Source organism: Cervus elaphus, chromosome 9 (assembly GCF_910594005.1).
Source record: "Cervus elaphus chromosome 9, mCerEla1.1, whole genome shotgun sequence".
NCBI classification, from domain to species: domain Eukaryota; kingdom Metazoa; phylum Chordata; class Mammalia; order Artiodactyla; family Cervidae; genus Cervus; species Cervus elaphus.
Window position 1 is genome coordinate 68,589,811 of NC_057823.1, and position 18,077 is coordinate 68,607,887.

At 39.4% G+C, this 18,077-nt stretch overlaps 2 protein-coding genes across 2 annotated transcripts in view; one reads left to right on the top strand and one right to left on the bottom strand.

Annotated features, from left to right (window-relative positions):
* Positions 1-18,077, top strand: part of SGCD (sarcoglycan delta) — a 426,046-nt gene that overhangs the window by 126,390 nt on the left and 281,579 nt on the right. The window lies entirely within an intron of this gene.
* LOC122700474 (NADH dehydrogenase [ubiquinone] flavoprotein 2, mitochondrial-like) lies at positions 11,978-12,983 on the bottom strand. Its single transcript, XM_043913388.1, has one exon. The coding sequence runs from the start codon at positions 12,956-12,958 to the stop codon at positions 12,209-12,211; it is 750 nt and encodes a 249-aa protein (XP_043769323.1). The 5' UTR covers positions 12,959-12,983; the 3' UTR covers positions 11,978-12,208.

Genomic DNA, 18,077 nt, shown 5'->3' on the forward strand with positions numbered 1-18,077 from the left:
TCTTTAGTTAGGGCATCTGAATTCTTAGTTGTGGCATGTGAGAGCTAATTTCCTGATCAGGGATCAAACTTGGGCGCCCTGCATTAGGAACGTGGAGTCTTAGCCACCAGACCTCCAGGGAAGCCCCTCTAGGTCTGCACTCTTGATGCCTGCTCTCTGTTACCTTTGTAAAATGCCATTCTACAGCATCCTCAAGGCTAAGCATCCTTTCTCTGTGTGAAACTGCCAGTGATGAGAACCCAGAACTTCCTGCAGCACAAGTATCATGGGATGGTTTCAACTATTCAAACACATATCCTAGATTGTTACCCACCACCCCCAAGATGCTTCCCATTCACATCCCTGCTCCTTGCACTCGCTGAGTCCCACGCTGTACGTGTTACATAAAACATCAATTTCAGTATGACCACCTGCCTGAGTTTTCACAAAGTAAAATGAGATCACATTAATTAGAACACTCTATTGGGGATGGATGGTATTGATTTCTTAATCAGAGCATGACAGTGGAAAGCAGTTATTTAATTTCTTTATTAGTGTGGTCTACTGTACATTTCTGAATAGCAGCGTGCTCTCCATGGGACACCTTTGGCAACCCCATCCTTTCACGGAGTACAACAGCCTGAGCTGGAAATATCTTAGAATATCTCACATTGCCCAGAAATTAGTTTTTGGGACATTTCTGCAGATACACAGACTTACAGTCTTGGCAGTTGCCTGTTCTAAGGACAGGCAGTTGCCCGTGGTGATATATTTCAGCAGGAATAATCTCATTCACAGGAATGCTTAAAGTAGGCAAGAAGGTGCCAAGCACTTACTTTGTTTTTTTGTGAGGGTTTTATCATAGCATTCGAAGCATCTGCTCAGTCCCTTTTTATGATGGAGTCCACACCTCCTACTAGAGTGTCCTTCAAGAGATTAGCTCAATAGAATTGAGTGGGTTTTATTCTACAGAGAGTTCTGGGATCAGATAAGTTTATTAGACAAAATGCAGCAGGTTTTGTTCTTCTCAGTATTTACTTTATCATCATTTGTCAGGTTATTTGGGTCATGTTGTTTTGTTTTGTTTTTTCTCCCCCACACTGAACCATAAACTTTGTAAGGGGAGAAATCAGTCTGAATTTCCTCAACACTGATTCTCCAGTAGCAACAGGCATAGTCAACATAAGTTGGCAAGCTAAATGAATGAATGAGTGAATAAAGAAATTAAGTAAAGGTAATTGGGTAAATAAGCATAAAGAGGTAGACTGATAATCTGCCAGAAGGTGAGAAATAACAAGATCAAGAAAATGAAAAAGGAAGTTTACTAACTTAATTTCTCCAAAGCTGGGCTTTCTATAAACTCTGTGTATCCCAGACTGGGATTGTTTGGATTTGTTAAGATGGATGGTTGTATGTATTTTTAGGTTCTGAAAGCCTGAAACTGTGTGTTCTCCAGACGGGAAGGAGGATGGGAGCATCTGGGAGCAAACTTACTGTGAGGACCCTCTTTTCACTACCCTTCACACCCTGGCAGCTGGTCAGATGAGCCCCATAAACAATTGCCACTGTATTTCAATATCATTCTGTCTTACTCCGCTCAGAAAGCTTCAGTGGGCTGCAAGTTGGTTACCCATTTTTCCTGAAGGTTGAATTTTTCCACCTTTGCTGGCATCTTGGCTGCTGTGATTAGCCATAGTAGTCCATTTTTCATGTCCACACCCTCAGTGGGAACCCAGGTGCAGTGCATGCAGATGTGGACAGGTGTTTAAATACTGCCTGGGCTCTCCTATGCAGTGCTTTGCATGCTGGAGGGGAAGGCTGGATGAGAATAAATTCCATACAATAAGGAATGATCTGCTGATATAGCTAACAACATAGATGAATGTCAACATTGTTAAACTTGTGTGAAAGAAGCCAAATGCAAAAGAATATATGTTGTAAGATTTCATTTGCAGAACTCCAGATAATATAAACTAATCTATAGGGATAGAAAGCAGATCCGTGGTTGTGCGGGACTGAGGGTGGTAGGAAGAAATGGATTATAAAGTTTCATGGGGAGTCTGTTGGGGATAGAAATGTTTTATATCTTGATTGTTGTAGTATTTACACAGGTCAATATAGTTGTCAAAACTCATAGCATTGCATACTTTTAAAGATAAACACTTTGTTGTTGTTCAGTCACTCAGTTGAGCCCGACTATTTGTGACCCTATATACTGCAGCATGCCAGGCATCCCTGTCCTTCACCATCTTCCAGAGCTTGCTCAAACCCATGTCCATTGAATCGGTGATGCCATCCAACCATCTTGTCCTCTGTCATCCCCTTCTCCTCCTGCCTTCAATCTTTCCCAATGAGAGTCTTTTCTAATGAGTTGGCTTTTCGTATCAGGTGGCCAAAGTATTGGAGCATCAGCTTCAGCATCAATCCTTCCAATGAATATTCAGGACTGATTTCCTTTAGGATGGACTGGTTGGATCTCCTTGCAGTCCAAGGGACTCTCAAGAGTCTTCTCCAACACCACAGTTCAAAAGCATCAGTTCTTCGATGCTCAGCTTTCTTTATAGCCCAACTCTCACATCCATACATGACTACTGGAAAAACCATAGCTTTGACTAGACGGACCTTTGTTGGCAAAGTGATGTCTCTGCTTTTCAATATGCTATCTAGGTTGGTCATAGCTTTTCTTCCAGAGAGCAAGTGTCTTTTAATTTCATTGCCACAGTCACCATCAGCAGTGATTTTGGAGCCCAGTGGAATAAAGTCTGTCACTATTTCCACTGTTTCCCCACCTATTTTCCATGAAGTGATGGGACCGGATGCCATGATCTTCATTTTTTGAATGTTGAGTTTTAAGCCAGCTTTATCACTCTCCTCTTACACCTTCATCAAGAGGCTCTTTAGTTCCTCTTTGCTTTCTGCCATAAGGGTGGTATCATCTGCATATTGAGGTTATTGATATTTCTCCTGGCAATCTTGATTCCAGCTTGTGCTTCATCTAGCCTGGCATTTCACACGATGTACTCTGCATATAAGTTAAATAAGCAGGGTGACAGTATACAGCCTTGAAGTGCCTGTATATAAATCATACCTCAGTAAAAAATAAACAAAAAAAAAACCGAAAAAGATGTATTATACTGGAAAGGACTACACTCAAGATCTTCTACTTTGCTTCCTAACCCTAAGATGCTGCTATTTCATTCTTTATGTTCAGGGTGTTGCCAATCTAGTGGACATAAGAGAAGTTTGAATAAAAGCTTTTCGTATCAGTATGAATCCACTTATGAGATAAAGACCACACAGCAAGTTGAAGAGGGAAGGTTTAATGTAAGAAAGTTATTAACTTCTGATGAAAGAGTAGCTGTAAAATGTAAGGAACCTCCCTATGGTGCCCTAGGGCTGAGTGAGAGCACCCAACAAAGGCCAGACTTGGAAGGGACCCTCTCCCCAGGGTCAGGGTTCAGACTTTATATAGGACAGGGTATGTTACCAAATGCAAGTTCATGTGCTCAATGCACAGTGAGGCAAAACAAACAAACAAACAAACAAACTGAAGTCTGGAGCAGAGAAAGGCTTATTGCAGGGCTGTGCAAGGAAACAGGTGGCTTGTGACCCTCCAAGCCCCCAAACTCCTTGAAGGGTTTCAGTAAAGCACTTTTAAAGACAAGGTGAGGGAGAAGTATGGTTCATTGTTGCAGACTTCTTGGTATAGCAATCCTTTGTTCTTGTAGCTGTCCACATGTTTCAGGTCATGGTGTTACTGTAAACCTCCAGCAGACAAATATTACTCCCTGTTCTTCAACTTTTTATCTCTAGGTAAATGGACTCTTAAAGGTCAAAGCCCTGAGAATGGGCTACCCTGTACATTTTCAGGCTATAGGCAGCATTCTTTTATAAAAGGTGTAGAGTCAGCATGAATAAGCATGGGAAAAGGAACAGATCTAATATAGAGTCAGATTTGTTCTTCCTGATTACAGGTATGTTTCAGCCCACTGGATAGTAGAGGAGTTTGCTTGTTGATCTGGATCAGAGCTGGTCTGTAGTCACTGAGCAAGTGGCAGGCAGTCTTCTGAAGGGCAAAGGGGGTACACCTGACCAGGTGGTATGAGTATGCAGGTGAAGGAGGTCCTAGGGTATGGTAAGCCATACATTGGATAAGCCTGCAGAGGGAGTGATGACTAGTGATATGAATGGGATCTTCCTGACTGCAGGAAAGCTGAGTGTGGACCTATATTAAAAAAGCAGGATTTGGGGAGGGCAGAGTCCTGGAGCTTATGGCGTCTCTGTCAAGAAAGCTGCTGGTAGGTTATTACTGTCAAACTGAGCAAAGGCTGCAGTGTGGCAAGGGATTCTGAGCAGGTGGCTGGGTCACAGCTCCACTGGAAATCTCACACCCACAATGCCGATCCACAGCACAGTAGCAAAAAAGAACAAAGGACCTTCTCCCTGTGTGTCCCTCCAAGGGAAGCTCAATGCTATTGCCATTGAGGAGAGCTCAAAGCCATTGAGGAGAGCTAATTACAGAAAGCCTGGCCAGTTGAAAGAAAGCAGGTATTGAATTCAGAGTTGAGAGACAGTTAGTTGACACTCGGCATGCTTACTGTTACGGGTTGAATTGTCCCCCCACCCAAAAGGATATGTTGACATTGTAACACCTGGTACCCTCGACTATGAACTGGATTTGAAATGTAATGAAGTTCAGATATCTTTAGGTTGGGCCCTAATCCAATATGACTGGTGTCCTTGGAAGAAGTGAAAAAATGCCCTGTGAAGACAGACACACAGGGAAAATGTCACGTGACCACAGAGGCAGCGATCAGACCAATGCAGCTGCAGGCCAGAGAGCACCAAGGGTCAAACCCACCAACAGAAGTGGGGAAAGATTCTGCTGAGAATTTCAGAGGGAGCATGGTCCTACAGACACTTTGAAGTTAGACTTCTGTTCTCCGAAACTGTGCAAATAAATCTCTATTGTTTTGAGTCACCCAGTTCATATTACTTTGCCCTGGCAGCTCTATGAAAGTAATACAGATTTGGTCCCGGCAAGTGGAGCAACAACTATCTAAAAACTGCAGAAATTGCTTTGAAATCAGGTAAAAAACAGAGGCTCAAAGTGTTTCAGGACACTTGATAGAAAAAGTCTAGATGACCTCGAAGAGGTTGTTCATAGAAATAGAAATGTGAAAGGTGATTCTGGTGAGAGCTCAGAAAGAGGATAGGAGAGTTGCAGAGAAAGTTTCTCTTGTCCTGGGGAAAACCTACATTATCAAAAGCAGAATGTTGCTAAAAATGGAAACATTGACAGTACTTCTGGTAAAGTCTCAGGATTGACAAGTTACTGGGCCCTGAAGGAAAATGATTTTCGTTATTAAGTGACGGAGAACTTCCTGAGTTATGCTCTGCTGTTGGGAAGAGAGGAGAAGGTAGATGAGATGAACTTGGATACATCAGTGAAGGTGTAGCATGCTCATTCTTTGCTGCATAAATGTAAGGTGCAAAAGGTAAAAATAACTGATGAATGAACTGTTAAGGAAAAGAGAGCTCCTGGGGTTACAGGAAGCTGGAAGAGGCAAGGAAGGGTCTTCCCTTAGAGGTTTCAGATTCTGCTCACACCTTGATTTTGGACTTCTAGCTGACCCCCAACCAACCCATCCCGCAACGTCGAGACAGTACATTTCTCTTTTTAAGCACCGTATTTGCCTTACTTTGTTAAGACAGCCCTGGGAAATAAGTACATTTGGCAGATTTCATTCATTAATTCAGATTTTGAGCTGAAACCTTTTTAATAATTATGTTTGCTTTGTTGGTTAGAATATAGACAAAATTGTACTTTATATGTTGTAATAAAAAATTACATTAATCCAAAAGTAATTTGATTTCAGTGAACATGCCTTGATGGAAGCCTCTGCCGGAGGAAGTATTTTGAGTTTCTGGATTTGAGCATTGTTCAGTTATCAGCATTTGACTGGAACACAGACCTAAAGCAAATTTGTTCTGCTAACTTTCTGATTCGCTTCCCCATGTGTGAAAAATCAGTGTTTAACTATTATACTTTGTTCAGATGATGTATTTATTCTAAATAGTAAAGATTTCAATATGGACACCTTATTTTTCTTCATTAATACAAACAATTCTGAAAATAGCCTTAAAAAAAAAACTGCTTTGTTTCTTCAAGTTAGTCACTATTGCTATAACTTTTGTCCCCTAAAAATAGTTTCTGGCACGTATAAAAGGCTGACTTGACATCTACTGATTAAATATGCAATTCACAGGAATTTTTTTTAATGACTTTAAAAAGCTAAATAAGAAGCCATTTCAATGAAAGAACAAAAAGCAAATATTTGACACATTCACTAAAAAATATATCAAATATCACGTCCCTAAATGGGCACTTTGGATATGATGGGATATTCACTAGGACACCAAATTTATACCATTGTTTTTGGCTCACACTAAGAAAAACACAGACGTAAAATAATTTTTTCTATTTTAAACCCACTGTTATGTCTACCTTTGCCTTATATCTCCCTGCCCAGTGGTGTCTGAGCCTAGGGCACAGAGTAACCTTAGAAGATTCGAAAGAAGGACCCTTTCCCCATGAGTTTCTTGTGTATGGATAATAAAGGGTAAATGTCCCTCATGTCCTATTCATGCTTGGTTGGGAGACTTTCCTTCCCCATGTGGAAGAGGAGGAGATAGACCACTGAACCTTTTCTCATTGGGGTTATATATGTGTAAATGACAGAGTTAGACCTTGAATCCAGTCCAGGCTCTTGGTTATTATCTTTAATCCCCCTGGTTTTTACCTATAAAAAAGTAATTTAAAGTTTACCTTCATGCAGATGGTATGGGCTTCCTAGGTGGCTCAGTGGTAAAGAATCTGCCTGCCAATTCAGGGAATGCAGAAGACTTGGGTTCGATCCCTAGGTTGGGAAGATCACTGGGAGAAGGAAATGGCAACCCACTCCAGTATTCTTGCCTGGAGAATCCCATGGACAGAGGAGTCTGGTGGGCTATAGTCCATGGGATCACAAAGAGTTAGAAATGACTTAGCAACTGAGCATGCACGCAGATGGTATATAAATTAAATGAGATGATTGATATAAAGGATAAACCCAGTTGTTTTTGAAGAGCTCAGTCATCATCATCACCATCACCTTCACTGGTAAAATAGAGATAAGGGTGACTTCTTGTCAAGGGTATTTTGAATGTGACATGACAGAGCACTTTTGTAAAGTGTTTAGCTCTGTGATGGGCACATAAGTAAGTTTTCAAAAAGTTTTAGTTTCTTCCTTGAAACTCAAAACAGTTTAGAAAGATAACCCGTTTTAGCAGAAGATTGTTAGAGGCTAAAGATAGTGACTTTTTTTGGAAGGTATTCAACCTGAAAAATGAAGAATAAAATAAAGCTCTTTGAAAATACATTAAGATTACCTTATTTTTTCATTCAAAAGATAGCATGTAACAGTGGAGAGAATTCTTGATTGCATGCTATGCTCAAGAGAAAAATGAACCTGTCCAAGCACTCTGAATGAAATTCTTTTTTTTGCCCTTTCTATCTGCTTCCTGTCTTTGTGTTTTCCCTTTCTCCTGTCCACCATTTTATTGTATATAATTGTGTATATATTACATAACTCACATTATTCTGAATGCTTGAACATATAGAGAGAAGATATGTTTCTTGCACGCAAGTTTTCTAGAAGAAAGCTTACTGTCTGAGTGGAGTGTTTATAGTCTGTTTCACTATTGCTGTCATTCTAATTCCTTAAAATAATGCTTCTCAAATCTCTGTGCATGAGAATTACTTGGAAAATTTGCTTAAAAATATTGTCTCTTCATTTAAGAAATGCTTAACTAAGTGAAGGCCAAGGGAAGTGACTGTTCTTTCTCATTTTGGCTGCATATCTTTGGATTGTTTGACATCCCTGAGTCTCAGAAACCTCTAGTCCCATTTTGCACAAAAAGAAACTAAGAGCCCTTTGTGTTTCTACAAAGATCTTTTTAAGTTCCATGTCTTCTCCTAGCAGTGTCTGTAGCAAGGTGACAAGTATGTAGTGACTTAAGGAGTAAATATAATGCATTTAGTACTCAATCAGTGCACTGAGAATTAGAAATGGCCAGTTAACATGTTGGCTGTTTTCTATTTTAGTGAGGCAGTTTTGCAGCATTAACTAAGCTGATTTGGAAAGGTCTCAGTCCAATTGCACAGCAGACATTTAGCTGCTTCTGTTTCCCTCTCAAATTAGCTTGGATTTCATTTTGATGTTTCCTCAAGATTTGAACTCAAGCAAGAAATAAGTATTGGCCTGAAAGTTTCCCTGCTGATTTACTGAGGAACCTTTATTTTTGAGATGCCAAACTGACCCCCACCACCCAGACTACCAAAATGTGTTTCTTTATTGCCTGTGGCACCATTATAAGGAAACCAAAGGCGCCATTAATGGATTGATACCATCAATAAAGCCTCCTGTTTGACTGAGGTCTTTCCTTTCAAACCTAAGCTGAAGGTCAATTAGAACAGTGATGGAAGGCAGTTAATTTCCTGTTTATAAATATAGACTGAGAAATGCAGTATAGATTGCTGCACTTTAAGAAAGGGACAGCTGCTCTCATCTGTGGGCAGTCCAGGATGATGTAATTTATAAGGGCAGAAGGTTCGGTGTTGCTGCATATGTCAAGTGAATGATGATTTATTTGACTAAGACCACATTAGGGCTATGAGTCTTAAATACATGAAATAGAGTTCTGCCCTTTTAAGAGCTTAAAAAAATTAGGCATCAAATCAAGACTCAGACATATTAAAAGATTTATAAATCATTATCATAATTGTGGAAATGCTAAGTGCTTTTGGAGTTCAAAGAAGGAAAAGATCCATTTGATCATAGGCATTGCAATAGAATTCACAGAAGAAATGGTATTTGACCAGGATTCTAACTAATGGGGAAGGTAAAAGGTGTGGTCTTAATAATCCATGCCACGCACAGAGTGATCAGAAGGGTCTGGTGTGGAGAATGTGTGGGGACAGTGTTGTTGAATGAGTGGATAGCTGTTCCGGAGATTATTATCTATAAGCTCGTTCATTCTAAAGTTTGAAATGATTGAGCTGAAGGTTTAATCAAGGAGACCACAACCCCATATTTCCAAATTAAAGGATAGATTATGATAGCATGTCCTATAGTGTACTCTATAGGAAGTTAAAATATGGCTCATGAAATGATGGTTCCATAGCCCAACAAGTTTTCAAATAAATAAAGTTAAAAGGGTTACATGATTACAGGCTTCTCAGAACCTTGAACAAACTACCATAAAGTTATCATTCTCTAAGAACTGAATGGAGTGTATAACATTTCCAAAGATGACTTGACCGCAGAAAGAAATTAATTCAATATGTTTGAATATTTACACACATATATACACTCAGGTAGAAGGCTGAAGTATAGGTTGGTAGGTAGAGATTCCGATTTTATTTTTCCAGAACATCTCATAGAGAAAGTGTTTTCAGAGCATACTTCCAGAAGTATTCATGAAAATAAATTTTTTTTTGACTAGACTTTTACTAAATCTAAATAACTTTCAATGTGAGATTTTGCCACTGTCCAGATCATCCATTTCTTATGACAGCTCTTTCCCCTTTGTAATTTCAATTCTAAGAAGTGTATGAATGCCTTCTTTGGAGAAGAGACTGTGTAGGTCTTCTGCCCAGTTTTTCATTGGATTGTTTATTTTTTTTATATTGAGCTGTGTGAGCTGTTTCTGTATTTCAGAGATTAATCCCTTGTGAGTTCCTTTTGTTTGCAAATATTTTCTCCCATTCTGAGGGTTGTCTTTTCATCTCATTTATGGTTTTCTTTGCTGTGCAAAAGCTTTAAAGCTAATTAGGTCTCATTTGTTTATTTTGTTTTTATTTTCATTACTCTAGGAGGTGGGTCAAAAAAATTCTTGCTGTGATTTATGCCAAAGAATGTTCTTCCTATATTTTCCTCTAAGAGTTTTATAGTGTTTGGCCTTACATTTAGGTCTTTAATTCATTTTGAGTTTATTTTTTGTTTATGGTGTTAGCGATTATTCTAATTTCATTCTTTTATATATAGCTGTCCAGTTTCCCAACATCACTTATTGAAGAGACTGTCTTTTCCCCATTGTGTATTCTTGCTTCCTTTATCATAAGTTAGGTGATCATAGGCGTGTGGATTTATATTTGGGTTTCTATGCTGTTCCATTGATCTATATTTGTTTTTGTGCAAGTATCATACTGTCTTGCTTACTGTAGCTCTGAAGTATAATCTGAAGTCAGGGAGCCTGATTCTCCGAGTTCCATTTTTCTTTCTCAAGATTTCTTTGCTTATTTGAGCTATTGTGTTTTCACACAAATGGTAAAATTTTTTGCTCTAATTCTGTGGATAATACCATTGGTAATTTGATAGGTGTTGCCTCAAATTGTAGAATGAAGTAACTCTGAAAGGTAAAAGGAGATATCATATATTAATGCATACATGTGAAATCTAGAAAAATGGTTCTGATGAACACATTGGCAGGGCAGGAATAAAGATGCAGATACAGAGAATAGACATGTGGACATGGGGGGAGGGAGGGTGGGATGAATTGGGAAGTTGAGATTGACATATATATATACTACCATGTGTAAAATGAATAGCTAGTGGGAACCTGTTAAGTAGCACGGGAAGCTCAGGTGCTCTGTGGTACCCTAGGTGGGAGGTGATTTGGGAGGGGGCATGGGACGAAGATCCAAGAGAAAGGGGATATATGTGTACATATAGCTGTTTTACTTCATTTTACATAAGAAACCAACACAGTATTGTAAAGGGACTACACCCTAATAAATTATATTTGTGGCATAAGAGGTGCAGTGCATTCTCAAGAATGTATGGTGTTTTTAACGGTAAAAAGAAATTGCATATAGTTAGGGAGTTGGATTTATCTGATATTGCCTGTCTAGTTAATCCAACAAATGTCAAAATGAACACCAAATTCTCATTAGATTTTCGAATTGGGATAGCATTACCAGAAACTCTGAAAGAAAGAAAATAAGTACTTTATATTACTATTAAATGACAATAAAGTTTAATGACAAACAATTGGCTAGAATTAAACAATTTTAGCTTTTGAACAAAGACAGCTATGATGAAGTCCAATTTTCTTAAGAAATTATGCATCCATCCTATAAATAACTTCTTTATATATAAGATATTGCTGGAAGATTCATTTTTGCCATGGACTTTCATTCTTTTTTATTTTTTGGTCCTTTGCCCTCTGATGTCCCAGGAAAGATATGAACTTTTATTCTGAAGTTAATTTTCACAATCTCGTTTCAAACAATTAAATCTCAAGACCTTTATGCCAGTAGTACTCAGGGAGCAATAAACCTTTAGGAAGGAATCACGGATTGGGAATCCTATACTTACTGGCTTGACTTCTGAAAATATCCTTTGTGATTGACCAAGCGCACGTTTTATTTCCTTCATTCATGGATAAATCAATTTTGCATTGTCCTTAGAACTCTACAATAAATCAAGAAAGTTTAGACCCTAATCATGCCTTGAGACCTTGAGCTTCCCACCTTTATAGTTCTTACAGCTATTACAGACGCAGACCACGAGTAGACTATGGGTGAAGGACAAAATAAATGAAAAGTTGAATATAACAGAACAGTATCATGCATGAATTTTATATATCCATGTTCAATTGTATGACACAGAGGGAGAGAGAGAGCATGAGGAGAGGGGGTAAGAAGAAGGAAATGATGCAATCTTCTGTATTCTTCCTCCTGTTCAAATAAGACCTTGGCTTTTATAGTCCCATGTTGTGTGCTTAGTCACCCAGTCATGTCCAACTCTGCGACCCCGTGAACTGTAGCTTGCCAGGCCACTCAGTCCATGAGATTTTTCAGATAAGATACTGGAGTGAGTTGCCATTTCATCCTTCAGGGGATCTTCCTGACCCAGGGATTGAACCCCTGTCTCCTGTATTGGCAGGTGGATTCTTTTTTTTTTTTTGAAATTTGACAGAATTTTTATTTCACAGTACCCTAATATTGGTAAGTGAACAGGCAGTTGAAAATGATGCTCTGAAGTTCTGACATGATACTTAACAGCTGTAAGTTGCTAGGTTACAAGCAAGGTGTACACAGATGGAAATGAATAAGTAATATAAAAAGTTTAGGTAGATAGGAGATTCATATTTCTCCACTGACTTATTTACAGCTGGATATAAATTAAAGACCTGCTTGCACACCAAACCCAGGTCCTTTCGGTGGTTCAGTCAAAGAGGTAAGACCTCCAGCTGGCTCACAGGAGAAACATCCACTCCTTGGCCCAGGTTTGGGGATTTTGCCAGCCTTGAGTTCATCAATAATTTCTTCAATATCTTTAGGTGTCAGATCCTCACAGTAGTTGTCATTTATTTGAACCATTGGTGCATTTACACAGGCCCCTAAACATTCCACTTCTATAAGAGTGAAAAGTTTGTCAGGTGTAGTCTCTCCAACCTTTATTCCAAGTTTTTTCTGAATGGCTTCCAGTATGCTGTCTGAGTTTCGGAGCAAGCAAGGCGTAGTAGTGCAGACTTGAATGTGATACTTTCCAACAGGCTTTCGATTATACATTGTATAAAAAGTTGCTACTTCATACACTCTCATTGGAGGTACTTTTAAAATTTCTGCAACCTTGTTCATAGCAGAGATGGGCAGCCATCCATTCTGTCTCTGGGCTAAATCCAGAACTGGAAGCACAGCTGCTGCTTTATGCCCTTCCGGGTAGTTTTTCACAATGGCCTCTATCCTCTTATAGTTTTCTGGTGTGAAATCAAATGGAGTTTCTGGGTTATTCTCAGGAGTATCTCTGTGCACAAATAAGGCTCCTCCAGCTCCATTCTGAACAGCTGTCTTATGCAGATTTCTTATATGTTTTCCCCAGTGGGCGGCGAGGCCGGCTGCGCGGGCCCGTAGTGCCGCGGAGAGGAACATGGCTGGCCAAACTGCGGGGCTCCTGGGCAGGTGGATTCTTTACACTGAGTCACTTGGGAAGCAAAACTGCAAATAAAAATAAAAGCAGTCAGTGCTGAACTTTTATATTTCTAAGAGTCCAGCTCCTGGCCTTAAGGAACAATTATTAAAAAAACAAAAACAAAAACTTTCGCAGTTAACTTAGACTGAATCTGTATACTTTTTTTTTTTTTTAATTTTCACTTTGTTCACTTCCCTACTTATTCCAGTGTAAGATACTAAAAGTCATAGGACTACATAACTTTATTTTTTTTATTTTTTTGGATTACATAACTTTAGAACTGAAAGAAACCAAAGAAATTATTTAGCTTAATTATCTTTATTTACTGTTAGGAAAATCAAGATCCAAAGAGAGGAAATAAATTAACTTTACTGAATTTCAGAAGGGGAGATAAAATTTGGTGTCTTTAATTATAATGTATCTTTTCCTCTGTGTTTAGAAATCAGATAATTATGCTTGGTTAGAATTTTCATGAAAGGGAATTAAGCAGACTTTGAGTGGCTGGGAGTAGAGGTGGCAGCAGACAGCAGTGAGGAATGTTTTATTTTATGGGTAGAACCCAAGTGTTTAGAATACAGACCCTTTCTTTGTTTTTACATTAATATTCCCCAAAGAAGGAAAGCTGTAATGTAATTTTTAAGCAATAAACTTGTGTGGAATTGTGCAGAATAGACAATTATCATAGTATAGATTCTGATTACATCATGCAAAATGCCGGACTGGATGAAACACAAGCTGGATTCAAGATTGCCAGGAAAAATATCAATAACATCAGATATGCAGATGACACCACCCTTATGGCAGAAAGCAAAGAACTAAAGAGCCTCTTGATGAAAGTGAACGAGGAGAATGAAAAAGTTGTCTTAAAATTCAGCATTCAGAAAACTAAGATCGTGGCATCCAGTCCCATCACTTCATGGCAAATAGATGGGGAAACAATGGAAATACTGACAGACTTTATTTTATTGGGCTCCAAAATCACTGCTGATGGTGACTGTGGCAATGAAATTAAAAGACACTTGCTCCCTGGAAGAAAAGCTATGACCAACCTAGACAGCATATTAAAAAGCAGAGACATTACTTTGCCAATAAAGGTCCACCTAGTCAAAGCTATGGTTTTTCCAGTAGTCATGTATGGATGTGAGAGTTGGACTATAAAGAAAGCTGAGTGTAGAAGAATTGATGCTTTCGAACTGGGGTGTTGGAGAAGACTCTTGAGAGTCCCTTGGACTACAAGGAGATCCACCCAGTCCATCCTAAAGGAAATCAGTCCTGAATATTCATTGGAAGGATTGATGCTGAAGCTGAAGATCCAATACTTTGGCCACATGATGTGAAGAAGTGACTCACTAGAAAAGACCCTGATTCTGGGAGTGATTGAAGGTAGGAGGAGAAGGGGATGACAGAGGGTGAGATGGTTGGATGGCATCACTGACTTGGTGAACATGACTTTGAGTATGCTCCAGGAGTTGGTGATGGACAGGGAAGACTGGCATGCTGCAGTCCATGGGGTTGCAAAGAGTTGGACATGACTGAGTGACTGAATTAACTGACTGGTTGATTCTGATTAATTATATCCAGATTCATTAAGAGTCTGTTATTTTTGAGAAAACTCAGCCCTAAAGTAAGTCCATTCTCTCTTCTATCAAATGCTACTCTATATTGGAAAGATTGTAATGGCACTTTGGAAAGGTGTGATCATCCCTGGGAAACATTAGAGTAAAGCGTGTATTAACAGCAGCAAAGAAAAGGTGCTAACATTTCCCAAAGAAGTCCTCTTGAGGGCCAACATATAATTCTTGGTTGTCAAGCAAATGATGAACTTGTAATAAGGGTCTATGACTATTGTGCTTTGAAATATATTTTTTTGTCTGAACTGTATATATATTGGGATGAATATAAATACAGATGATGTGGTTTGCACTGAGGTCTGTGCAGTGTCCACTAGTGAGGTTGAGAAGGAAGAAATGAGGTCTTTGTTCTCCTCATCCTAAAATTACATGATGTTTTATGGGTCTCTGAACTTTTCGGTGTTTCATCAAAATAAGGGTAATAAAAACTACTTAGCTGATGATAATGATGGTAGATAGATTTTAGCTACACTTACTGTGTGCTAGGTACTATGCTAAACACTTTATATGTATTCTCTTTTTTAAAATTCACAACAGATCTGTGAAATAGCTATTAGTATGATACTCGTTTTACAGAACTGAGGAAAGTGAGACTAAGAAAAGCTGTGTCGTTTGCCTCCAAGTAACACCGTCAGTAAGTGGGAGAACCGGATGTGAACCCATGCTCCCAGTCACCCTTTTATATATGAAAGCATTTTGAGAATAGACATATACAGAAATATAGGGAATTTTTTTTCTTGGTTGCACTCTTGTAGAAATCAAAGCAGTGGCAAGTAAGATTACTTCATTTACTGCTGCTGCTGCTGCTAAGTCACTTCAGTCATGTCCGAATCTCTGCGACCCCATAGACGGCAGCCCACCACACTCTGTCATCTCTGGGATTCTCCAGGCATTTACTGGATCCCCCTTTTTTAGACCTAAGGGTAGGTTCCTCTGGTGGCTCAGTTGATGAAGTGTCTGCCTGCAATGCAGGTGACCTGGGTTTGATCCCTGGATTGGAAATATCCACTGGAGAAGGAAATGGCAACCCACTCCAGAATTCTTGCCTGGAGAATTCCATGGACAGAGGAGCCTGGTGGGCTACAATCCATGGAGTCACAAAGAATCTGACACGACTGAGTGACCAACTTGCACTTTTCACTTTCCTTTTTTAGAAGCAAATGGAATAGTGCTTTAATTTCCTACTCCAGCTATCTTTTCCCCCTGAGCAAATATGACTTATATAACACATCACAGTTCATGAGTGTTCCATATTAAGTTTGTCAAATACTGTACTGACATTTAGGAGTAGGCAGAGTGTGGCAGAGGTGTTTTGGCCCCCAAATAATTGAAAGGCTTTTGTGTTGCTATTGATTTTTTTTTTAAGTCAAGACTCCAGCAGTTCCCTGGCTCTAACATTATTTACAGCATTTTTCTGCAGTTGAACTGAAACGCTACATGGAATAAGGTCATTCTACACATTTTACATTTGTTGAGCTCTGTTTGGAGCAGAGTCTCTAGAGTCCTAGCTGTAACTTGAGAATAAATTGGATGTTACTAAGTACTCACACACATTTTTGTTATGAGTCATATGTTTACCAGAGCGGGTCAGGGTTACCGCCTTCAGGATTCCCTCTCGGAGATCACCCACCTACCTTTTATTTATTTATTTATTTATTATTATTATTATTTTTTTTTCCAGTGGGTTTTGTCATACATTGATATGAATCAGCCATGGATTTACATGTATTCCCAATCCCGATCCCCCCTCCCACCTCCCTCTCCACCCGATTCCTCTGGGTCTTCCCAGTGCATAGATCAGCACTTCAAGTATACCGTAGACTGTGCTTCCCAAACTCTCATGTCTATATTAGTCACTAGGCAGCCAGTGAAAATGCAGATGCTAATTCAGGAGGTCTGGGGTGGAACTAGGTGATGCTGATACCATTGCCGTATAGTCTGAGAGTTGAGATAGTAAAGGACTCTTCTGTATCCTAGTGGAAGGAACTGATGCAGCATGTCAATTCAGGGGGCAAAAATTAGGGGGCAACTTGTTAAAACTGGTTGTAGTAACTTTCATAGGAACATTGTGAAACTGGTAAAATTTGTGTGTAGACACTTCCTTAAATACAAGCAAACACTACATTTCCATCTTTCCTTCTGTTCTCTTATTCTCTGAGTCATTAAGTGAGTGTTCTCCCCCAGAGGCCCCCATGGGCATCTCTTTGCCTTTCCCATTTGACCTGTATCTCGTAAGACTTCTCCCGCTTCTTTCTCTCTCTAACCTGCATCAGAAGTTAGCTGTGACCTTCCCCATACATTCACAACCTAACCCTCAATGTAGCACCAATGTAATCGATTCAAAGTCTCGATCCAAAGACAAACAATTGAAGGAAGTTGGATGAAGAGAGATTTTCGAGCCATGGACATTGCTGGAATCCTTGAGATGATGGCACGCAGATGCTGGTAACTGGTTAGCATTGATGAACTCTGAGCACTTGTTCTGTCTACTCAGCAGACAGTCCCTTGGACTTGCTCCTCTAGATGCTCAGGCTTCCATGCTAAGCGGCATTTCCTTTTTGTTTCAGAAGCTCTTATTTGATCTGTATTTGTGAAGAAAAAGAAAGCAGTATACTTATTCCTTTCCCTTTGGGACCATATCTTTCCAATCTCTCATTTCTGTGCCCCTTCCCAAGCTTTCTCTGCAGCCAGCAACGTCCTACACAAGTTATAGATAACACAGGAAGGCAGCTTAAATTATTTTTCAATATTTTCTGAGAGTGAAAATGCCGAATCATATATTTTAGTGAACACATGCAACTAAAAAAAAAATCAGTGTTTCCTTAACTGAGGAACTAAGAGGACTAGTAACAAGGACAAGTGACAATTTCATCTCAACTCTTGGTAAAGACTCTAGGGAGAGAAACCATTCCAAGAAATAAATATATCTTATCCATATCCACAACTATTTATTTTGAAAACACTTTACAAACACTAATTAAACTGCCGACTAGCTTTAAGAATAATGAGGACAGACCATAAGGCACTCAGCCCAAGTGCTTTCATGGAAAAGCTTTTCTTTCATTTCTGGTGGTTCTGGAGTCATATAACTCTTCCCACAGTCATTTCAGGACATGACAAGGGAGAGAAAATGTACAGCAAAGTGATCAAGAGTTTGCCTTCCTGGGCCAGGCAGGACCTGGTTCTGGGTACTTGCTAGCTATGTGGTCTTACATGGAGAACTTCAGGTGCTCTAAGATCTGGTTTCCTCATCTTTTGAATAGGGGCTGCTGAGGACTATACATCTTAAGCTGGAGGCAGGACTGACTTTCTTAGACACAGTGGGTACAGCACCCATGATACCTTTGGAGTGCCACAAGAATATTTCCAATTTGAGTTGCCAACATCCAGTGGATCATCGAAAAAGCAAGAGAGTTCTGTCTTTGGCTGTGTGAACCACAGCAAACTG

What these genes read in the sequence shown, in the direction of transcription:
- LOC122700474 (XM_043913388.1), bottom strand. Translation starts at nt 12,958, where the DNA reads ATGTTCCTCTCCGCGGCACTACGGGCCCGCGCAGCCGGCCTCGCCGCC.